Source organism: Argopecten irradians, chromosome 8 (genome assembly GCF_041381155.1).
Source record: "Argopecten irradians isolate NY chromosome 8, Ai_NY, whole genome shotgun sequence".
Taxonomy (NCBI): domain Eukaryota; kingdom Metazoa; phylum Mollusca; class Bivalvia; order Pectinida; family Pectinidae; genus Argopecten; species Argopecten irradians.
Window position 1 is genome coordinate 21,679,057 of NC_091141.1, and position 26,689 is coordinate 21,705,745.

Here is a 26,689-nt window from a genome sequence, read left to right on the forward strand (position 1 = left end):
CTGACGCTCAAACGATTAAGCTTAACAGATGTCTAAGGTATAGACTAGTTTTCACTATAGGTACATACTCCCTAATGCATAAATAAATCTGGTCATCGAGTGTCCTGAAAATTGCTTACAAGAGAGGCCGTCCTTACATGACCCTGGCTGTAAATAGGACATTTAAATAATCAAACAAATCATAGAGTATCGCTTGGGAATATACCGCAGCTTTTTTTGTGAGATATCCTGTGGTTATAACGTCATAGTCTGTCTAGTTTCAGACGAGCGATTAATTTCAGAATTATAAAGGGAAATTGTGATATTATATGTATGAGGCCACATTAAGTCATTATTGGCCTAACCATTGCTTCAAAGGCAAGAACAATTTTTACCACAAACAATGTAACCCAGAATCAGATGACCTGTAGAGTAACCGTTTTATTTAAAACATATTGTACAAAATTTAATCATATTTCGTAAAGTACAACAAATAAAAAATAACAATGAATATGACACATTTAAAAAAGATAATTTTTCGATTGTATTAGTACTTGGATTAGTATCACATAACATATAATGGGTAAATAAACATTATCAATATTATGATAATGAGCACAGGATTGAAATACCAAGGTGGATAACTGAATAGATATTTTTATATAAAAACAAATATGGAAACCATGTGCTAGACAATTGCCTATTGTCATAATTATGTAAAATAAGTAGTATGATAAAACAAACGAGAGTTTTTTGTATTTTATAACATCAATCGACCTTTATTTTTTAATGGTTTTGATTTTGTTAACTTTATCCACTTTAATATAAAATTGTACCCTATATGCCATATCTTACAGTTCAATATAAATGTTCTTAAAATATTCGGAACTTCATCTATCTTAACATAAAATGGTAACCTGTCTTTGTGTTATATATTTACAATTCAATATAAAAACGACATTTAAATGTTCGAAACTTTATCAACTTAATATAAAACTTAACCCTGTAAATTATGCTTTGTCTTACAATTTAATAGATAAATAATTCTTGCGCTGAATACTATAACGATATACTGATTCTATTCAACATTCAAATAATAAACAAACGAAACAATGGTAAAATCTACTGAATAGAGATAAAATGGATATATCCTGCAAGAGTCGTCCCACTATAATTATACTTCAGCCTCCCATAACACACCGCACACAAATTGCATACAGGCGTGGTCGTCCTAAAGACGACTCTAAACCAAACGAATCGAGAAACATCACGTGTATTTACCTTCTATATTAGCACTGGAATCATGGCTCGATATTGAGATGACATCAGCTCACAATAGGTGATACATAGAAGTAGATTTGAACTGTTTCGTTTTAAAACATCACAATGAAATGAAATTTTGAATTCCAATATATTATGGACCTAAACATCAACATTCACAGTAGCATTGACTCCACCGAACACGTTTATTCTATTTACATACACATACACACCCGAATATGAAATTACATCTCAGCTAATCTGTTATTCTCCCAATTTTTTTTTAAAAATGGAAGGCATCATCATATTATATACCATGTATTATCCTTTATAATACGTATTCATTTACCCATTTGTCCGGTAAAAAGTATGTCTCTTTGCGTATTTAGCTTCAATATGACTTACTATAAAATCTATACTTACTCTTCTATAATGTACATGAATTGATAACCATCAAGGTAACTGATATGGACCACTTATGTCACTTTCACTCCAACTCAAAATATCATTGCGAATAAATAGTGTTCATAAAATATATATAACGGACGTGGGTATATTGTATGCAGTGGAATGAAGGCCAATAGCTCGTTAAACTTAGTAAAAATACTAATTAATTATTATAGATATAAAGGAAAACGATAGATTACCTTTAAAACTAATATAATGCATACAATGCTTGATGAGTCCTCGATATCATTTATATTCCTAATACTGAATAAAGGTAGATAACTCCCAATGATTGACAGTAAACACATTACATGGCTTCGGTCTATTGCTTAGACGTTTCCGTCTCTTGACCTCCTATTTAACTATGGCAGCTCAGAATTAGCGGAGTTTTTGCCAGTTTTTACAGGCAAGTTAGGTGTTTTACAATTTTCTAGTTAGCATACCAAAACCTCGGCTAAAATAATATAATGACATTAAATATCGATTACTTAGTCACAGAAAGATAATTGTATGGTGTAAGCATACTTAACCTGGACTAGAATAATACGATAACATTAAATATCGATAACTTAAGCTCAGACAGGACAGAAAGTTATAAAGTGTTAGCATTCTGCACCTCTACACTTGGAGGTTGTTTCTTGCTAGCATACTATAACGTATACGTTTATACATTGAATTCATTTCAAATACTGATCAATTATGACACAACAATCAGCACATCACCAACAAAAGATCATGCAGTGGACAACAAACAATGGTCTCCAGACTATCCTGTTAGTGACAACCTATCTATAAACTGAAACGCCATCTTGTTTGCCGGTTTATACGTAACACCCGCCTCTCTTCGTAGTGGCTCACCAACATACTGTAACCGGAAACGCTGCACGATCTGTTGGCACAAGATAGTCTATCTCATACATATATAAACTAAAATAAAGTAAACATGATATCGACACCTTAACAAAAGTTATAAAATTGATATCCCTTCAAACGCAACCGATATTATCATTTCTGTAACCAACGGATGAATAGTTAATGCCTTTAAGCTTGACCGATACTCCATGAAAATGTCCTGAACAAAAATCTCAATACAAATACGATTTACTTTATAGCCTGTGAAAAAAAAAGATAATCTTTAAAAGAAACAAGATTAACAATATCACATTGTATGAACGGAAGTGAATAGTATAATCGTTGGTTGCTTTTTGTATCGTCACTTGTGAGTATCGAAGAAGGATAAATGAAAACAGGCATGGTATACGGTCGGTAAAACAACAAATATCGGCATTAACTGTATCTTGTTCTTAAACATTATAGTGGTCCTTACAACCATGTATGTTAACAAATTCATGAACATGATTTTGAAAATTATGTTATCAATATAGAAGAATCGAAGTGTAATCAATGAATTACGATCAAAACTGCGATATGTTTTCGGAGGAAATTGTATTTTCCCCCGTTTTGCCTGAAACATATCTCATAACTGTAACATATATGAATAATTTGATTATTTATATATATACAGTTTCTTTATTTCACATCATTCGTAATTAGGAAGCGGCTAAAACATATTTTAAAATATGCATACACGAAATAGTTTTATAAAGTCGCTTGTTACCTTACTGTATAGTCGCTTTTTTAATTAAAAAAAATACTGTATAGTTACTTGCGCAAAATTATCATTACAGATCGCTCATATATCTAATTTTCAGCAATATTCAAGCAAAAGGAAGTTGCATATGATATCGTTTTAGGCCACATGATGTGTTCAGCAATGAGAAACATATAAACAAAAGGTGGAAAATTGCGTTAATCTTATTTTTTATGATTTGATTAATGGAAAGCTCACTTTGTTATCACGGAATTCCTGGGCGACAACGATATTAAATATGTACATACCAGCCGATATAGACGCACAAGGATATATTAGATGCTCATTACTATCATCACTTATATGAATCAGCATATATGTGTTATTATTTAAAAAAGATATGTGTGTGGACATTTTGACCGTCATTAACAATAAATTTTGTTTGTGCTCCTCGAGAATTTGACATTATTTTTGTCCATACTAATGAAATTATTCTTTTCCCCATTAGGTATATTTGTAACTTTTGTTTGTTTGTTTGTTTGTTTGATTAATTAATGTCCTATTAACAGCCAGGGTCATGCAAGGACGGCCTCCCATGTATGCTGTGTGTATGTTGTGCGAGGTGCGTGTTTTGGGAGACTGCGGTATATTCATGTAGTGTCTTCTTGTATATTGGAACTTTTGCCCTTTTTATAGTGCTATATCACTGAAGCATGCCGCCGTAGACACCAAGCAATATTACTTATATTTAAGCGTGCGATCATATTATACTTGATTTGCTGGTTATAAGAAATTGTGAAAAACAATCGCCGCAACAATGGTATTATGTACAGTATAAACAAATGTTTAAATTGAATCCCCGTGGAATAACGTTAGACGCGAAAATATGAAAATAATTTTGAAAGTGAACAGCCATTTCCAGCGTTAGAAATATGGAAATGACGTACGTAATGTTCATTAATGATTCTAGAAGGATATGTATTGTTTTCTACGTAATTTTGACATTTTTTTAAGTAATGACTGGTCCATGGAAATCCAGTTTATACCTGAAAATCACAACATGGTACATTTTTGTTGCATTTACTCCATGTAAATTGTATAATTGTATTGCATGACCGTAAAAGGCGACTAAATTTAGGATCGTATCTGTTCTCTTCTTCCTAACTGACTTTATCTTTCCTAATGTCTCCCGTGGCACTGCCGCACTGCCTCACTTTTGGCCTTGAGTTGAGCGTTCGCCCCTGTTAGGAGGGCTTGGTTCTGTCCCTCGGTCAAGACACACCAAAGTCTATAAAAATGGTAGTTTCTGCTTCCAGTTAGCGCTCAGCATACAGGGAGTGGGACGACTGGTTCGCCCGTTTTCAGTATAATGGGACCGGGTGGGGTGTGTTGCTTGGTGTCTATGGCGGTATGCTTTTGTTTGTTTGTTTGATTTATTAACGTCCTATTAACAGCTATGGTCATGTAAGGACGGCCTCCCATGTATGCGGTGTGTTGCGAGTATGTTGTGCGAGGTGAGTGTACTGGGAGACTGCCTTATGTTGGTGTTGTGTCTTCTTTTATAGTGGAACTGTTGCCCTTTTTATAGTGCTATATCACTGAAGCATGCTGCCGAAGACACCAAGCAACACACATGCTTCAGTGATCAAGCACTATAAAAAGGGCAACAGTTCCACTATGTAAGAAGACACAACATGAATATACCGCAGTCTCCCAAAACACACATCTAACACAACATACACGCAACACACTACATACATGGGAGGCCGTCCTTAAATGACCATAGCTATTAATAGGACGTTAATTAATCAATCAAACAAATCATATTATTATGATCTGTGCAACAAAGTTGACTAAATGTTTTAATCGAAAGTGTATTTGATATCTGTTAGACTGTTTTGTTTAATTTGTTAGCTTCAGAGCCTTTTACCACTTTATATATTTCCTCTTTATAACAAGCGACTATACTAGTTTCCTCGCAAGCAGCTATGCATTGCCAGTTTCGAAACTAAGCAAGTGACTATACAATTTTAACTGATCATCCTTCAACTTCCAATTACGATTAAGTAAAAATATTGTGTCCATTAATATGTATTTATTATATTAAGAAATACAAAAGGGACGAAAGATATTTACAGAATCTTCTGTTATAATCACAGAAAACCCACATCACAAAGAAAATGGTCTTTAACTTTTAATATCCAGGAAAATCAATGGAAAGAAATTTATGTAAATGTCTTTAACATCACTAATCGTACAAAGATAAGATGGCTCCAATATAGAATCAACCATATAATTTTAACTACAAATACAATTTTACATAAAATGGGAATTAAACCAGACAATAGATGTACATTCTGTAGAAATTTTCCAGAAACAATTGAACATATGTTTTGGGATTGTGACAAAGTTACTAATCTTTTAAGTGATTTAAAACAATTACTTAATGCTAATAACATTTTTGTTGATTTTATTAAACAGGAATTTATATTTGGAAAATTCAGTTTTTGTGATGCAGGCTTGATAGTAAATAACCTTATTTTACTATTGATTAAGCAATATTTGTTTAAAATGAAATGTTTAGAAAAAGATATCAATTTTAAAAGTTTAAAAAATCGTATACAATTTGAACTTAAAGCTCATAAAAGATGATAGTTAAGTATAAGGCTTACCATAACAACATTGGGCTACAAAATAATCTTGAAAACTGGCTTAACATATGATCTTAATATCTCTATGATGTAGTTTTGTTTTACTAATTTGAATTAGCCAGTGTTGAAGTTTTCGCTTAACTCCATATTGAAGTGAATTTCTTTTGAACTATTGAACTATCGAAATTAAGTTCTCATTATGTTGATTTGACAGTAGATAATCTTATTTTACTATTAATTAAACAGTATTTGTTTAAACCTACAACCATTATAACATTAATGACGAGTGAAACTTGGGATAAACTTGTATCAAAGTAAAACTTGGGATATATATACCTGCATCTATATTTGAGACATATATATACATGTACATAATTGCACGGAATTCTTATATAAAATGAAACCTTTTTGTGTCGCTAAATAAACTCCTTGTTCAAATTGTTAACTATTTAACCATGTGAACAGTGAACCACCTAGTCTGAGTCTGCAAATTAATAAAGCCCTATCCCCCTCCCCCATTGTGTATGTGTTGTCTTTATAAATGTGTATGAGCGAGTAAGTAAAGGCATATAAAATAGCCAACCCTATACTAATGTTTAGTTGTCAAATTCTATGCAAATGGACATGGTTGCATGCTTATAAGTTTGAATGTACATGTATTGTATATGTAATGTGTTGATTATATAAAATTGAAATTGAATAAAAACAAAATGATAAAAAAAATATGTATTTATGTATTTTATATTGTTGGATTCATTTATAAGCCTATGATGGTGCTTGAAGTAATTAAAACCAGACAGAATACCTTAAAATGGTGCAAAATAGTATACGGTTGCTTCGATTCTTCGATAATGAACAATAGTTCAACTCATGAAAAGTTTTTGAAATGTTAATGCTGGTTAACACTCATCACTTCATTAGTCACTGGTAGTTCAAATTGCTATTCATGACGCCGTTTATTACTGAAGATTACAACAAAAACGTACAGAATAAATAGAATTGGTAAAAAATATCCACTACTCATTGTTTCATTTGTCTTAACAAGTGACCAAGTACCACTATACAAAATCGAAATTTGAAAAATACTATACACTTACGTTCATACACTGTGAATATCAATCTTCCGTTTCCTCATATTTCCGGGTTTTTTTTAAAAGGAAGTTTTTTCATAAAAAAATTAATATTGATAGATTCAACACTATTCTTATTGATATGTTTCATTCCCTTCATTGGGAGGTTTTTTAAAGGTAACGTTTTCTTTTATAAATATGTTAAACATAAATATTTTTTGTGTCAATGAACTTTGGCTTTAATATGACTATATGATAATTACTGAAATTGATTCTAGGCCAAATATCAGATCTATTAAACCTAGAGTATGGTTTTATTGTTGGTGTTGGTACTCATATTTAATTGTATAAGAAATCACATGAATTTCTATATCTAGCTCAAGAATTTTTAATATCTTTATATAGATCATCTATGCCTTAAAACGTTCTTCAGACGGATTTATTGTAATTTTAATTCAATCGAGCACACAAAAGAAGATTTCCTTTTGAGATGTTATACCTTTAAATATTTTTTTTATTATTTAAAAACCAAATAATTGTAGGGTGTTCTTATTACTAAGTGGACTTACGGTTATTAATTACGTATATACTATGAATACATATGAAATTTAATTTTAGTTCTGTCATTTAATACTTGCTTTTGACACAACCATAAATTTTAAGCTTATTCGACAACTTCTTTTATTGATTTACATGCGAATACTTACAGTGCGACATTACTACACGTTGTTTTCAAATAACAGCGAAAATGTAACCGAAACTTAAACCCAAATGACTGACGACATAAACTGAATGAAAAATATAATCAAGAACAGGAGATCAGGAAGTGTTACAAATAATCTTTATCACAGTTTACCTTGATTACGGCCAGTTGTGTTTCCTGTTCAGCGAATCGTCTGCCAATACATGCTCTGGGTCCAAATCCGAACGGAACTAACGCAAACGGATGACTTGTTTTAGGCATATCATTGTCCCGTATCCATCTCTCTGGTTTAAACGCAAATGGATCCGGGAATTCTTTGTCGTCCCGAGAGGTAAAATCGGAATGCATGGCGATTAATGTCTGTCAAGATAATGTAAGCTTGAGTATTTCATGATATACATGTAGTTTATTTACCCAAGAGCGATTTTCATAAGCTGGAAATTCATTGTAGCTTTTATGGCAGAAATAATAAAATGACGTGACGTCAATATTGCGAGGACGGCGGAACAAAATGGATTTTCGCATCTTGACGCGTGATTCCTCAAAATGTGGGTTGTTGTAACAATAAGTATTTCAAATGCATGTTCATTTCATATGAGATTAAATAAAAGAAGACTAAACATTTAATTTTTATTTTTTCAAACATTGGCGAGCAAAACTTAAAACGCTACATATAAAATGTATAGATATTACACATATACGATATCGGGACCGAATGACCTCTAGGTCATTTTAATACCTACTCCTGCAGGAATATGATATCCTGACAACACAATGTCTGTATTGGTCCGGCGGATGTTACCCGGGGCGACCGGAAGTAACCTGAAGTCAAACAGAAAACAAATCAATTCAGTGTTATCTTATGTGTCTCTTAATGATTGATTTATTATTAATAGAATGGTATTCTTATTATACGAATTCCATGCTAATCGTGCTAACCCGGACTAGCTGGAACATGAAAATTATATTAGAAATATACCAGGAAACTATACGTGGTACCGTACCTCCACATATGCCAATAATAAAAATAAAAGTTAAAAATAACATTTCAATTTCAATTAAATATTACCAAATGGTTTTCAAACTTTAATCTGATAGCAGTAAGAATTAATGCTAACTAGCTAGACTATTGCTAGCACTAATTATATAGAGGATATTCATTGTTTGCGAAGCACTCGTAAAAAAATAACTCTTCTTCACGAAAAGAGATAATTGTATTTATTATATGTGTAACAGAAGAGGAGAAAATGTAGCAGCCAGACCGGGATTGAACCCGGGACCCTCCGAACACTAGCCGAGTGCTCCATCGACTGAGCCACCTGTCTCCGATGACCGACCCAGTCCAATCCCGCTACATAAACTAGGCAAACTGATACTAGTACATGTATTCCAATCAGTCGCGATTTTTCCAGTTTTTACCTTTGTAGTTTCACACATGGGCACAGATTTCGATGAAATATAACATAAGTTAATCAATTTAATGTTATATTTTCAAAGGAATATTTACCACATACATTTTCACTATAAAACCTGATATTTCACTCAGAAAAATGTAATAAATTGAGCTCAACAAACAAATACGTTTTATCGCTCAGTACCTATGCGTTTCCTTCATCACGGCTTTCAGGTAAGACATTTTGCGAATGACGTTTTCATCTATTGATGTTTCGATGGTAGGCAGATGAGTTCGGATTTCGTTGTACAATTTTTCCTGGACTTCCGGATGACGTCCCAGCATGTATAGTAAGAATGCTAAGTGGTGACTCGTCTAAAAAGAGAACGCATACCAAGATAAACATTGGCTTCCCTTGATATTTCAGGTTCAAATCCTCGAGCTCTTACGAAATATGAAATGTAGGATTCAGTGGTACACTTACGATTGCTGCTTTAACGTCATATTAACTGTCATGTATACAATGTGTGGATGTCTTTATGATTTTAGAGGCTGCAGTATATTCGTACTGCATCTCCTTGTCTAAGTGGAATTGATGCCCTTTGATATGAACTTTGAATATAACGTATCACACGATACTTACGTCTTAAAGTATTTTGAAACAATTTACCTAGATGACAGTACTATCTCTTACAAACGAACGTTCAACGCCAAGGAAGCACTAAAATGAATGTTTAAAAGGTATAAATCTTTCAATTAATGAAAACAAGAGGCCCATTAGGCCTTAACGGTCATCTGAGTTCGTTTAGAGTGAAACAAAGACATAAACACAAATATACTGGCCCTTGAAGTCGGTCAGTGATTTTATAAATTTGACTTTTTAATCTATGAAGAGTATTTGCTTCCATCAAACCTGTGAACTCAAATGGTTTTTTGAAATCTTGAGTCATTTTGACCCTGTTTTGCCCTGACCCTCTGGTCCCCCAAGGGGTCAGCAAGAACTGATATGTATGTTAAAATACTATATCTTAGGCTAATAGTTCTGATCAAGTTTGACTTATTCCCTAAGGAAATTAAGCAAATAATGTTCATTATTGGGTTTGCATATATAAACTAAAGTAAACTTTACCCCCTCCCCAAGGGGAAACATGAGACCCCAGCGTCATATACTTCACAATTTTCATAAAACATCTTAAGACTTTCTTTCTATAAAGAGTATTTGATTCCAGCATTTCAAGAATTATAGAAATATTTTTTTAGAGTTTTAGCCTATTTGACCCCTTTCGGCCCCGCTCCCCTGCCCCCCGAGGATTGGCCAGGAACAATGTTGATATGGTATTAAAATGCTATCTCAGGCCAATAATTCTAATCAAGTTTGACTCATTTCCTATGAAAATTGAGCAGAATATGCTCATAAATGTGTTTTCCAAATATAAACTATAGTAAACTTGACACCCTCCCAAGGGGAAAGCGTGAGACCCCAGGGTCATATAATTCATTATTTTTGTAAAGGAACTTTAGACCGTTCCATCTATTAAAAGTGTATGATTGTACTATTTCCAAAATTTCATAAGGTTTTTGAAGTTTAGCCTGTTTGACCCATTTTGACCCCGCCCCTAAGGATCAGTCATGGAAAATTTGTTAATATGATTCAATGTCCATCTCATACTGAAAATATTTGACTCATTGCCTATTACGAATGACCAAATAATGCTCAATCCCCTCCCCAGGGGGAGTCGAGAGACCCTAGGGTCATATGAAAGTATTTGATTCGACCATATCTGTGAGAGGAGAGGAAGAATTTGAATTTTACCCCTTTTGGTCCCTCCCACAGCCCCCTAATTCACACTATTGATTGGCCTTGCGATTTAAAAAGTTCGTGCAAAATTTCAATGAAATTGCTTCATCAGTATTGGAGAATTCGAAAATGTAAATTGTTTACGGACATACGACGGACGACGACGGACAAAATGCGATTATAATAGGTCATCTGAGACTTCGTCTCAGGCGACCTAACAACGTGACGCATTATCTGGCAATTTAATCGAAATATATGTAAACAGCAGTCTATATGTCTTACCGTGTCCACCCCAGCGAATATAAACTCGCTGATAATGACCAGGACTTGTTCGTTACTGAGAGAAGTCTTTGACATAAGATACGGTATAAGGTCTCCATGTTCTCCGTCCACAGCCGTCGTCTTCTGTGTTGCCTCCAAGGCACGACTCGAGTATTTAATGGCAATTCTGCAAGAAAATAATCACGTAACATTTCACTTAATAATAAATATATATAATTATTTATTTAGACAGCAAAGCGTTGTAATTCTTTGGTTTTGTAAGTGGAACCTCCTATCAACAACCAATTTCATTTAAGGACGTGTCACGTTTAAATGATGGAGTTAAGTCGGAGTATCCTGAGCACCAAAACTGAATTTCCTGGAAACTGCCCATCATAGGTTTCGAACTCGCAACCATGAAGTTGAGAGCTGGTAAAATGTCGTAACATCTTAACCACCGTGGCCCCCATGTGGTCCCATTATGCAACTAGATTGAAATGTAATGAAGTCTCCGGATACTGAATAGTGTGTCTATTTGAGTTGCTCTCGACATTTTGTAGGTTCAAACACATCTAACCATATACATGATGTAACGATGACGAATCCTTTGGTGGATATACTAGTATCTATATTCATGTTTGAATTCACAACTTACTGGTTAATGACACTCTGTGATTTAATTAGCTTTTTGAAAGTCGGAGTTTTGAAGAGCCTGAACAGAGGAAACTGTCGGAACTCCAGGTGCGACACAAGCATCACGTCCTGGACAGCCTTTATAAATTGGGCTGCTTCATTTTCACTATCACCTTCACGGAAGGCTCCCAGCCTCTTGTTGAAGCAGACGACACCGATACCTGTACAAAGAAGTGTTTTTTTTTAAATGAATACTGGATTGAAATTCATGTATTTAAACTTACATGATGCATTGTTTAATGTTTTTTCAGAACCAACATATTATAACGTATCCTTTTTTTCATGTACGCAATAAAATATCATTACATTCATTAATGTGTAGCGCTCAGATCAAAATTCTTTACAAATCTTCGCAAATTACAAACCATTATCTATACACAGTTGTACGTACACTCTGCGGCGTACTTTGTAAGATCTGCTCGGATATCCTTAATGACTCCGTCCTTGTCCTTGGAGGACACTATCCTACACACCAGATCCTCTGCAACCAGACAATGCTCCGGTATGTATGCAGCCACAGTCTTGGGAAGGAGCATCTTCTTTTGTACGCTAAGTCTTAGTCTTTGCCAGTTCTCCGTCTGTCTGAAACCAATGTAGGTGGTTAAACGTGACAAAAATATATATCATTAACTGATGATAAAACTACAGTTCATTATATACAGTAAATCTGGCGTAATTAAGATCAGAACGATCATGTTTCTCATTAGAATATACATTGAAAATCAAACCCGTCTAAAATGCTTAAAGTAATTAACTTTATATACCTACAAAACACCGGGCGGTATGTATCAATATGATGAGTTCGATGACCACACAGTAAATCTGATGATATGTGAGGACGGTTCGATATTTTAAACTCATCTAACAATAAATCAAATAATATTTCTGACCAGATTGAGTCTGATATAAAACATAAAGTTAAAAATCTCAACATAGATCATGTTAAGTAAATCTGACCATGGCATTATATATAGTGTAGGGGTGCAATAAAATATATTAGTAAAGTTGACAGGAACCCTTCCACTGAGCGCATGTTGATACAGTAGAGCATCTTTGAAACACGAAACTATTTGCATTTTATGACAAATTCATACAGAAATGCGAAGTGAGGTCTCCGCTGGTGAAAATATCAAACATTTCGGGTTAAAACTTACGACGTGAGTAAACCCTGGCGGTCTGACTGGAACTTCTTGTTGTAGTGACTCAAGGTGAAGAAGGCTTCCCTGGCTGGGTACTTGCCGTCCTTCCGGTATATTGTTTCTATATCCGCCGAGTCAAACGCATGTACCAGCGTGCTACCACCAGTAACCTTCTCTTTATAGATGTACCCGAATTCTTTCCACAATATATTGGACACCTCGTTATGTTCCATCTTATGAAATCGACCTTTGGAGTAAAAACTAAAGTATATATACATAAAACACATTAATTTTAATATTTTAGGTATTTAGTACGTAAATTATCATCGAATAAAAGGAATTAACAAACATTTTAACAAAGATGTTCACATCATGATATTTTTAATGTATTTGTATAACAATGGGGTTTATCTAACAAATAAAAATAACGTATGAAATAATGGTTAAGGTGTAATAAAGTCAGTTTGAAGGAGCAAGTCAAACTAAACTGATGTCTATAAGAAAGGGTCCTGCGATGATTGCCCTTTAGATCTGCAAATGTAGCATACTGACTCATCGTCGCTAGAGTTCTATTAATGTTCATGGAAACAGGTTATAGGAAATATTACCAACACAGCATACATGTATACTGCATATAGAAAAAAGACTTAATTTTTGACAACTTTAGGGCCCACAACAGTACGGTTCTGAACCAGTACCATTATATTCAGTAACGTGGAAGAACACTAAACATTCATGTTTAATGAAATCATTTTTATCCCATAAGAACCACATGTTCAATTTGTGTGTTTTTAGATCACTTTTTGTTTTCAAGATGTCCTATAGAAATTCTACAACTAAAAATAGATTGTTTCACAAAATATTAGATTCCAGACGATAATTTGAGAACACATAAATGGATTTTGATCGAAGTTCACACAATGGTAGCATATGCGAGAATACAGCTGGGGATCGAATTTGGGGTCGAAAGGTCAACTTCAACTACAAAGGTCACTGTTACTAAAAAGATTGTTTGAAAAAAAATCAGACGATAAGTTGAGAATACAATGACAGAGTTTGATCAAACTTCACACAATGGTAGCATATGAGAGAAAACAGCTTGGAAATGAATTTGGGGTAAAAAAGGTCAACTATAAATGTCACTGTTACTAAAAATAGATTGTTACACAAAATATTTGTTTCCAGACGATAACTTCAACAGAATGTGTTCAAACCTCATACATTGCAAAGGTCACTGTTAGTAAAATTAGATCGTTTCACAAATTTTCGTTTCGGGGCGATAACTGTATACAATGTTACCATAACTAAGCAATGATAACTTGTCATAGAAAAGAAACTGTAATTAACGGCTGGAGACGTATGTTGCTTGCAACACTTACCGTAAGCTTGTTATCGTTGCAATCGGATAAGGTGTATCGTTTGACTCATTCATGGACAACCCCAGATATTTTTGATTTTCTGAAAGCCCCCATAGTTGTCCCCGCCATTGCGATCATCTACATGTCATCATCAATTTGCATATAAACCTTGATAACAATTTCCAATTAGGTTTCTGGGAAATCTTAGTGCGGATGGACAGATGGATCCCTGAAGAATGGCTGTGCCATTATTGGTTTCATTCGTTGTACTTATCACTCACCTCCCGGCAAGTAGTATGGTAATGTACCGATAACCGGGTAACATTTCGGTCCGGGTATGTCTCTGAATGGACGCACGTCGGAGCCCAGCACTGAGTTCTCTGGCACAGGGAGCTCCTCGTCCAGACTGATCGTCATGGTAGTCTTGTTTCTTTGGGAAATGTTGAGATGTTTGGATACTTGCCGCTTCAAAGTCATCAGAAGACGGTCGTGCCTACCAGCCATATTGCAACAAATGTATCTGTAATTATAAATACATTTAAATGTTTTAAAAGTTTTCACCAATGAAAGTGATATGACATTTCAGGTTTAGTTAAAACAAGGACATAGTCATTCAGATCCCCCGCCAATGGAGAGCTAAATCAATTAATGCATTAATTTTATATGCTAGTAAGAGTATAGGGAAAGTATTTTAAAACCTAACTGCAATTGAAGAATATATACAAAACATATTTATGTTTTTTTTTAACAAAGTGAAACCAATTTTGAAAACATTTGCTTCTTTGAAAAATACCAGAATTGATCTTAGCTTTAACAAAGTTCAGCAGCTAACAGTGCGATTTTTGATTTGTTTTAAACAGCGACGAGTTACATAGGAATTAAGTGAATGTTCATAGAAATTGAGTTTGATATATCTGAGTTTTACTGCATGGATATTAAATAAAAAGTAAAGCATAATACAAAATTAGAAGTCCTACATAAAATGTGTCTATGAAGTTTCATGGAAATATCTCTGCTGGTTTTAGAGTTGTGCTCCGGAAACGATTCTTACACAAAAATCTGCCATTTTCAGCAATGTTTCCATGGTTACGGAAAAAGTGCAAAAAATGAAAACCTTAAAAATAACAAAAGGCACTACTAGACCATAAGAACAATGTGTCTATGAAGTTTCATGGAAATATCTCTGATGGTTTTAGAGTTGTGCTCCGGAAACGATTCTTACACAAAAATCTGCCATTTTCAGCAATGTTTCCATGGTTACAGAAAAAAGTAAAAAAAAGTGAAAACCTTAAAATAACAAAAGGCACTACTAGACCATAAGACCAATGTGTCTGAAGTTTCGTGGAAATATCTCTTCTGGTTTTAGAGTTATGCTCCGGAACGAACCTGGTACAAAAATATGATATTTTCAGCAATGTTTCCATGGTTACGGAAAAAAATTGTATGGTTTTATTATTAAAGTAACAGAGTTTACTCTGTATAAACTACGAGGCGGTTTATGGCAAGTACATTTGAGGTTTTCTTTAATATATCCATAACATATTCAATTTACATGCATACAAGTTGCTACGTATTTTTAGTTCTATTTACTAATAATTCATATATCTCGAACTTTGTTCTGTAAACAAAAGTGACATGCTGTTTTATCTGATAATAGGAATGGACGTAATATTCAAACATTTTTTATCATCATATTATAAAATGTGCGCATCAAGAGCATAACAGGTCATATAGATGAATCACAACTTATTAATACACAAGAAGCTAAACTATTTTAACTACATGGAATAACATATCTTCGTCAATAATTTTAGGTGTGCTGATTTCCACACTATTGATAATTTTGCATCTATTATTTTGTCATATAAGCATCACTGGATATGTTCAGTATCAGAAGTTACAGTCGAAATAGATTTAAAGGTGGTTTGTCTTTAAATTATTTAACTAAATATGGTATACATGGAGTCGACACAACTTCATCCATCATTATATTATTGTTTGTTTGTTTGTTTGATTAATTAACGTCCTATTAACAGCTATATCATTAACAAGAAATAACATTATGACCAAACGTCCCTGTTTTAAACTAGAACTAACTCCAGAGTGGACGACTAATATCCCTACTCCACAAATTTAGTAATTACTCCATTAATAAGAGACATTGTGGAACCCTATGTAATTTACGCAACTCCCCTTTATGTCAGGGTTCTGTGTACCACATTTGATCAATATCTGTCTAGTAGTTTAGGAAGAGTCCGTGTCTACAGACAGACGGACGGACAGCCCGATTCGTGTATACCTCCTTACATTCCTTACTATTATAGTGCGAAAAACAAATAATATTGATTTATGTAAACACAAATTCCATTTTCCTAGCAGTCTACTCACAATAGTATTCATATTTGTGTACGTTTCAAGTCAAGGGCAAGTACTGTGTTAGTCCTACTATTCATGACACGTTTTCATGATTACATGATTTTTATTTACCAAACGCCGGCATAACTAATTTCCAATCAATATACAAAAAATAAATCAAGTGCTGAGCAGTTTTGCATCAATCCTTTTAATGATCTTTTACATTACCGATAGCAACTCAAGTCAATTTGTAATATTAATTTTAAACAGCCCTCTAAATAAAGGTCACGCGAACTCTCAACACAAATTGAACTCATGAGAGCGGGTTTTTTTTTAGTTTTTGTTTTGTTTTTTTAAATAATTTCACTAAGGCAATTTGTGTATTTTTCAAATCAATATTTCTGAGCATCAGGAACCCACCTTGCCCATTTACTCAAATCTGTTGAACCAATTAAGATATACTTCAATTAAACATTACTAAAAAACCGTACTACAAATATTACAACTATCACTGTATTTATAGTTAACCGGACAACGTGTATTTTGAGCATTTATTAAACACATTTGTGCAGATCGACCTACACATAGCTATAACGTAATTTGAATGAAATTTAAGTATAACACGAAAGCTTCCATAATAAGATAGTGCCTATATACGAAACATTGTAAAATTATCCAATATTATTAGCTGTGTAGATAATTTTTTTACATGTAAGCCAAATTTGGATAAAACCCATCAATAGATGAGGTGAGAAATATTCAGAGCTGTAAAAATACATGTTATATATAGGTAAAAATAACAATCACGGCATTGTTCATTTTGCACAGGTTATCGCCGTTATACTATGAAATCATTGGTAGAAATGCCGAATGCGACGGTGAAACCTACCAGAGTAGGATTATATCGTGACCCAATTGACGCTTTATAAAACAATTGGATTGTACAAAAAACGTTTTAAATAGAAGACAAGGAAAAAATGATTAACGATCAATCCTCGATCAATCTTTTATTTCTCAAAGATGATATTTACAAAACAAAATAGATTTCAAAATACTTTACATTATTTATGTCCTACAATACGCGTTAAGTTTTTCAGCTGGCAATTTTGATACTGGCAAATTCTGAGTAAAATTAAAAAAATGTAACAATTAAATCGGATAGAAGACTAGGCATATCCTACTCATTTCCCATCTATTCCAAACGATCACAAATGTAAGATGGAACTATATTTAGATGTAATTAACACTCTTAATTAAATTCTGCATTTGTTACTACAAATGTATTTATTTTGATTCCAAAGATGTTAAATCTTTCTAACCGTTATGCTTCGGTCACAACCCCTTCCGATTAGGCTTAGGATGTACTCCCGGCATGATTTTGAGCCATTTTAGCCCGGTTCCTGGCCGGACGGTGGCCGGGGCTCTCAAGCAGCATCGGGAAGGTGTCTGAAGAGTTTTAACTCGGAGTTAAAATCTCTCCAGTGTCCCGTAGATTTCCATAATTGGCCATATATCCTTCACACATCGTTTAAGTATCGTCCGATATCCGGTCGGGAATCGAGTGGCAATCACACCGCCCGACATTCGACAACTATAGTTCTTTATCCGTAATATATCCGTACAGTGTTCGGAAAATAGGCCGGTTATCGCCCGGACATCTTATTATAATCGGCCGATTAGTATGAGATGCTCGGTCGGTATTCACTGCTTCGTTGCCCCCCCCCCCCCCCCCAAAAAAAAAAAAAAAAAAAAAAAACAATCTTTTAAAACAGGCGCCGTACAATTACCGCACGGTTTATGTAAACGAGGTGCGACACATTTATTGCCGGTATAGTCCGATATCGGGAAAATGGTCAATCCAGCGGTGTACTCTCGATTACCCCATTTACCCGGATATCGGCCGATCATTGTGACCCAAGCATAACTAAAAATGAAGTTATATTGATTGATTTAACATTAGTTCATACTATAAGTTGATTAATTTGTAAGGTGAACAGAACTTCTCATCATGAACCGTGAAGTACTTTACCATCAGAGCAACATAATTGACCATTAATAATGAACTACCTGATATCCATTATATATCCGGGCCTTGGTGTGAGAGGTAGTTAAATAAAATTGGTATAACCTGTGGGACCAAAGTACGACCAATGTGCTACCAGAATAATTTGACTGTGTGAAAGTCCTGTGAAATCTACATAGAATACAAATCGCGAGTTAATGAATGGAAGAATGTTGTATAATTGAAGTAGGACTTGGACCGTTATTTTAACTGTCATCGACCTAGCTACTTAGGCTCGAGATTTCAGTTATATTGTGGGAAATAAATCTACATAATGCTTGACAAACCGTGAGTAATTGTAACCGAGTAACACAGAATTAACACCATGCTACTTCAGATTCCACCATAAATACAGAAACCTGTACAATATCAGTCAAGTCTGATTAATATAATTCCATATATCCTTCACAGTCGACCGGTTTTCAAAATATGAAGTACGCTCCTTTGCTATTCAGAGCACATCAGTGGGAGTACGACTTATGTCAATCTTGTGATAATTAACAACTTGCATATTTTAGATAATGAACTAGACTAATTTTATTGTGAAACAATCTATAAATATTCATTGACCGTGTACATTACCTACATACATGGTCATATAACGCTAAAAACTGACGACGAAAGGAAGCGTGACATTTCTGCACTGACGCTTACATGATAGTTTTTGAAGAGACATATTAGTTGTTACTGCACTGACGCTTACATGATAGACATTTTAGTCGTTAAAACATTCCTCAAAGAAACGTCCTCTTTAGATGTAAAATATTTCACTCTGGTTTAATGTGTATATTAAACTTCGTTTTCACTTTAACTAAATTTTCTACATGGTTAAACAAAAACATAATATTACGAAACACAAAATAATTCGGTTAATAAATATAATCAAAGGATTAATTTTATTGTTCATGGCATTCTATTTACTTAATTGATAATATAGTATGTCGCGGAATACAAGAGAGTTTGCACTACGTTATTTGACTAGTAAACATAAACCCTAACCTGTTAAACCGGGCATGGATTTCAGAAGGTCAGCGATACAGAGACCTCCTCAGAGATCACTCACAGGCAGCACAGTATTTGGGAATATGGACCAGGTTTACTGATTTAATATCCTTCATTATGGTTAGTGTGTTCAAACTATGGTCTTGTTTGCAGCTAGAGATGTCCTAGTGGTATTACATGTTTAAAGAGATTATGAAAATAAGGAAAGTTATAATTGTTGTATGAGAAAGGCGTGCGTGGATTGTAAAATAAATTAATATTCCTAATTGGTGTAAAAGGACATTAAAGTGAATTAAATTGGGTACACGTAAACTCACTCACCGAAATAATAATAGACGAAAACCGATTTCAGGACAATAAACAATTTAAGATAGCTATGAATAACACTTTGAAATTTGCAGATAGTTCTAGCATTATGAACAATAACAAATCACGATATATTTACTGTTAAGTTCTAAATACAAATCTAGTGAGATTCTATTTTTAATCCGAGTGACACAGGTTTCAGTACATCTATAATTTGTGAGTCAGTCGAAAGAACGGCTGATTATACCAACAAACCACGATAACAATAAACAAAATTCAAATGACAAAATTTGTGTATGCCTTAATGAAAAATAAATCGAGATCATAAATGATATTTTTTTGTCACAGATGTACATGTTCTTTGTTACTTTTAAGGACAGTATCCTTTACGTCAATAAGTTATGGAATGTGTCAAAGAAATAAGCTCTGTATCAATGCATCAGTGCATTTTGCAACATTTATAGAAATAAAATTTAAGGTATGAATAAACAACGATTGAGTAATTCAACCATTAACATTTAGTGCATAAATTGACAAAATTATAAAAAAATAGACACTTCATGTTTATAGCCATCGGACATATTTTTTCAATTTTTCCCCATTAAATTAAAACTTTCTTACATAATTAACACTATTTAATTTCATATTGACAATATCAACTAGACTAATTTATTTTTCTGTCTTGAAATTGCGTTTTTTTTAAGCGAATAACAAATTATTTAAAACTTTTTTTATATGACAAATTTAAAATTATTTTCAAACTAAAAACAATAGGAATGTTCAGAACAGAAATGTCCAGGGGTGATCCGGCATCTTCAAGACCAATATACCTTTTAGAAACTCTATCATCCATGTGTGCTCTCTATTTTACCATGGCATGAACATTTTACGTATTTCCAATTTTAAGGGTACAATTATCAATAGTTTGCACTTACAAGACACCGTCCGTTATCACTTAAAGATGCTTGACCGCCGCCATAAACATTACTTATCATTTGAACAATAACTGATGTTTAATCATGTTTATACATTGTAGGTGTGTAATTATTTGTTTGTTTGATTAATTAACGTCCTATTAACAGCTATGGTCATGTAAGGACGGCCTCCCATGTATGTGGAGTGTTGCGTGTATGTTGTGCGAGGTGCATGTTTTGGGAGACTGCGGTATATTCATGCTGTGTCTTCTTGTATAGTGGAACTGTTGCCCTTTTTATAGTGCTATATCACTGAAGCATGCCGCCGAAGACACCAAGCAACACACCCCACCCGGTTACATTATACTGACAACGGGCGAACCAGTCGTCCCAATCCCTGTATGCTGAACGCTAAGCAGGAGCAGAAACTACCACCTTTATAGACTTTGGTGTGTCTCGGCCAGGGGACAGAACCCAGAGCCTTCCTCACAGGGGCGAACGCTCAACTCAAGGCCAAAAGTGAGGCGGTGCCAAGGGAGGCATTAGGAAAGATAAAGTCAGTTAGGAAGAAGAGAAAAGATAAGATCCTAAATTTAGTCGCCTTTTACGATCATGCAATAGGGGCAGCAGGTACAATTCTACCGCCCTACCTGCAGGGCCAGTGTGTAATTAACGTAAAGGTTCTTATAAATTAATAGATTTTACTTTTGGTGCATGCGCTATCAGTACCTCATTCTATAAAGGGCATAGTGCCATGCATTTTTAGGAATGTAATCAATGGTTTTTGATATTTTCATTTTGAAGTATTATTAACTTTTGTTATTGCAGAAAACAATTATTCGTCTGCTTCTCTTTTTAATAGAGGAAAAATAATTTAAGTCAGCGATGAAGCATTTTTAAGCGTGTTACATGTTAAAGAAAACCTTATTACATTTATTAAAAGTCAGAGTAATATTTGTAGCTGTGTTTTTGAAACGTCGTTGAAAAGGAAAACAAATAAAGGTCTTGTCACATTACATGCCATTCTGGCAAAAAAAGATTATTCTACAATAACAATTTTAACATTGAAAGGAAATTAGTGATGTTTTGCTAAATATTCCACATGTGTAAATTATGTCGGCATAGAATTAACCCACATCGAATGTTTCCATCCTCGCTGAAATGCTTGAATTAACATATTTCAGATAATCCTATGAATTATATTATGATTTTATATGATTCTCAAAATTCTACATAAATAGATCAAATCTACATGTAACTTTAATAATCAAAATCAATGAAGCTAATTTTCGCATGGAAACATTGCTGGGTTTTAAGTGTTTCAACCATCACATTTCGTAAAGACGAAAACATAACTTGTTTATCATATAACTGACCCGTAAAGCCATGTCATACGGCCATGTAATCGTAAGATACATGTGTAATAACACTATTATGACATCACATGTAGTTTGACGTCATAATCTATATAACGTCGCATGCTTGTCTCAGTAGACGGAAACGTCACATCCGAGCCGGATTTCTTGTTTATATAGAGACGAAATTTAAAGTTTTGCATATATTTCTATTAATAAAAGTTATTTAATAAATAGAATCTTACACTTATGACTATGTAATATTAAATTTATCAAACTCGTTTAATAATTTGATACGCCACTCGCCTAAAGGCTCGTGGCATTTCAATTATTGAACTCGTTTGATAAATTCCATATCACATAGTCACTCATGTATGATCCTCTATATACATAATACTACAGTAAAGAAAAAGTTAAGTAAGTCTGAACTGATTGAAATATACTATCCCTTTATCAATGCCATATCAAAGAAGCATACAGCTGAAGACACCAAGCAACATACCCCACCCGGTCACGTTATTCTGACAACGGGCGAACCAGTCGTCTAACTTCCTTATTGCTGAGCGGTATGTAGGAACAGAAACTATCACTTTTACAGACTGTGGTGTGTCTCGGTCAGAGGACATAACCCAGAGCCTTCCTCACAGGGGCGAACGCTCAACTCAAGGCCAAAAGTGAGGTGGTGTCAAGGGAGACGTTAGGAAGAAGAACGTTATTTAGGGAAAATAGAAAAAATAATATCCTAAATTTAGTCGCCTTTCAATATGCTATCAATTCTAACGCCCTAACTTAAGTGATAATTTTAGTAGTATTCATGAGTTTTAAATGATGAGTGTAAATTACCTACAAAATTCTCACCAAAATAAAAACAGACCAAAATTGTGAAGTTCAATTGTTTTCTAAAATTATAGCATACAAATTGACAGTTGCTTTAGTTGCTTTATTCAGTCAATTTTGAAGGAAATCCACGGTATTTTAGGATAGAGTATTTTGGCACCATGAGAACTTGTATTTATCTTTGATAAGGTCGCTATCAGAAAGCGTTATCTGTTTTTAATTTATTACACATTCACTGCATGTTTTCTTGTAACAATACATTCTAGAAGCCAATACACATAGTGTAAAAATTAAAAAATAGCAATATTACATTTGATTGGGCTATAAATAAAACTATTAATTTAATCATAACTTCAAAAATAAAACTTTGAGACGAGTTTCATAAAAATCTCATGGAATAATTACATTCTCGCTAAAATAAGCACTTAGAGGCTATGCCGTTAAATTGATTACAGATTGAAGATTGATCTATTGGTACGAACCCTTCTATTTGTTTACAATCACAGTCTATAAAACGCTTCAATTGTTACGTTTGACTTTCCCCGCGTAATCAACTTTCAATCTGGCGTAGGGGAAACAACTGGAATTTAATAAATGTATTTAATTTATTTTAAAGTATTAAAACGATTTGAGTTGAAGAGAATGTGTTTAAATTTTGAAGCGAGGACGAGAGCCGCCATATTGCACCATAACAAAATTTACTGAGCCCCTATAAAGTGATAGGGGGTCACCACGTGACGGCTCTCAGCCAATTATTTTGGAGCATTTCTGTTCGAGGTGCGATAAGTTCTAATATTGATATACTTTTAATCTTCATGAAGCAGAATCTCGTTGTACTTTTAATGTAACAACGTGGCGTAGAAATGAAGATAAAAGAGATTAGTTAATTCTATAATGCGATTAAAAACGCCTTCCTGAAAAATAGTCATTATAAAATCTTCAGTGTAATATATTCAAACAGAAAAACATCTTATCAACATTGCACTTTTCATCTTTCTCAATTTTTGGAGGGGTGATGACCATGTTCAAATCTGTAATTAAATATAGGTGATCAAACAGGAAGGATATTGATCTCGGACATATATGCCTATTTTGTACGCCATCTTTGCTGTTTATGCTGTTTAGTTCGAATGTGTATATCAATAACGCTATATTGCCTGTCTAATTTGAAAAATGAAACAACTGTTTTCTCCATTATTATTCATTTGTGTTTATCACACACATCTGCGTGGTCACTTTGCTCCATGTAACGGAAGTAAAAAAATCGAATTATTTCTTTTTCTTCAACTGGAAGTTGTGTCCCGCGCTTTTACGGTTGTTTAAATAAACGCACATAAAGGGTGTGCCTGTGTGATGGAATTTCAGTGTGAGATGATCTATAATTGGTCAGTTATTAAGATGTTATGTTGTACAGCCACACGACCAATCGCTGAGGGCCTTGACCTATTTTAGTCCCCAGTGGCGTCACTATCGCATTACTATCTGAGCCAGTGTTCAGCTTTGTTTGTCTAATTTTGTTCTACCCACTATCCCCAATTCTCATACTCCCACTTTTTCAAAACTACATGTATGTTATCCTTTCATTGAATGTGAATTTGCTGGTAATGATAACGCATATGATACTCTTATTACATATGTGCTGTCATCTTACCAAAAATTATTTTTTACATAAGTTTTTTTTGTAATATGTACTTTATTTTGTTAATAACCCATCTTTTCTGGTAAATTCATATATTTGCTCCAAATGTATTTTATTGTTGTTTATCTATAACACATAATGTTATCTACTTAACGTGAAACTTGAGAGTTGGGTGTTCGGGTGGTGTAGTGGTTAAGCCGCTCGTCTTTCATCTAGCCGGCCGGGGTTCGATCCCCGGCACGGATGTTAAAAGGTCAGGAGTCACCTGCCCGATCACGTGGGTTTTCTCCGGGCACTCCGGTTTCCTCCCACACTAAGACCCCTCGAACGCTTACGTCAGGACCATCGAGAGTGATTTATATAAGTTGTATAACTTGTTTCTCAATCGATGTTAAATAAATAAAGTTTATTTTATATTGGAGACGTCATTAATAAATGACATTAAAATTGCTTTAAATAACGTGTTACGGACAGTTTGTATGAATACGATCTTGGGAGGGAAGCTAATGCAGATGTCCAATTGGGGACTTGGCAATGCCGCCCCTTCACTTACGCCAGAACATGGTATATGAATCGCATTCCCATCAAAGTTAAAGTTAAGAAAGCATGTACTAGATGCATACTAATGCAAATAAAATCATGATTGATGTAGCTAACACTTGATGAGTATCATTCGGCGGGATGCATCTTCTAACATGATCGCATGCATGTATGAATAGTATCAAGATTAACTTATGAAACAAATTTCCGTCCGTTAAGTCCAATACGTTTGCCCCGGAAACAATCTTTATGCCACAAAAGCACACCACTCATTTTACTTTAAAATTTAACAGCCTGACGTAAAGCTACTTATTTACCATCGGAAATACATGTAAATGTCATTTTAAGTTATATGTGGCATAACTTAGCGTGAAATATGACGTTCTTTATTTTCTTCGGTAATCTATTGAAAACCATCAGATTTGTAAAAAATAAGCAGTGAAAATATTTCGAACGGATAGAAAAATATGAAGTATGATATTTTATAAACTTTAGTTACAACATAGAATATATACACAGTAAAATTCTTGTTTTTATGTCACATGAGTGTTTAGACGGAACCATGCCATAAAAAATCACTTTACAATACATAATGACACTGCAAAAATGTAAAATGAAATTGTAGACCACAGCGGTCTAAATCATGTCCTCATCTTACTGCACTGTAGATGTAAATATATTTTTTGTAAATACTGTTAAATTCATTTTCAGCTCTCATTTGTACGCGGAAAATTAGAACATATGCATAATATTGTAATTCTCAAAGTGTTGGTAATATTTGGTGGCAAATAAAATATTACAATGTCTTCCTGGTTTAATTGTGAGTATAAAAATAACGGCACATACAATTTTAATATACATATAACTCCCTAAAGAAATTAGTAAAACAAACTTACCTGATACCAATAGGGATTGATGAAACACAGTGCGAAGCACACAGTCGAAGTGTCACAAACGTAATGATACCAGGCCGTATACACACACTATATATACAGTGGTCGATAAAGATTTTTGTCCCTAGTAAGGTCAGTAAAACTGCGTTATAATGTCATCATCGTGTGTTATACTCTACGCAGACATTCCTTCAGGTGCTAATATTACAAATATTAAAAAAAATTAAATTATTTAATATCTTGTTTCAAGTCAATCTTCGCTACAAAATGAATATATCACCTCTAAATGTAATATTTTAAAATGACAAACATTGACAGTTAATAGTGCATATTTTAATTTCATGATGTATTGCAGAATAATGTAAGCAAGCATGCATGCTAATGTATGCAAAGTGAATTCACGTCTTCCTAAGATAGAGATCACTGCAGGTGAAAGAAGCACA

At 33.9% G+C, this 26,689-nt stretch overlaps 1 protein-coding gene across 1 annotated transcript; it reads right to left on the bottom strand.

The window, feature by feature from the left end:
* Window positions 1–406: 406 nt before the first annotated feature.
* Window positions 407–26,388, bottom strand: LOC138329664 (probable cytochrome P450 CYP44). Its single transcript, XM_069276906.1, has 10 exons — window positions 26,250–26,388; window positions 14,625–14,863; window positions 13,001–13,232; window positions 12,238–12,428; window positions 11,809–12,007; window positions 11,175–11,340; window positions 9,300–9,469; window positions 8,445–8,523; window positions 7,855–8,061; window positions 407–2,575 (listed from the first exon to the last, which is right to left on the bottom strand). The coding sequence occupies exons 2-10, from the start codon at window positions 14,845–14,847 to the stop codon at window positions 2,453–2,455; spliced, it is 1,590 nt and encodes a 529-aa protein (XP_069133007.1). The 5' UTR covers window positions 14,848–14,863; window positions 26,250–26,388; the 3' UTR covers window positions 407–2,452.
* Window positions 26,389–26,689: the final 301 nt, after the last annotated feature.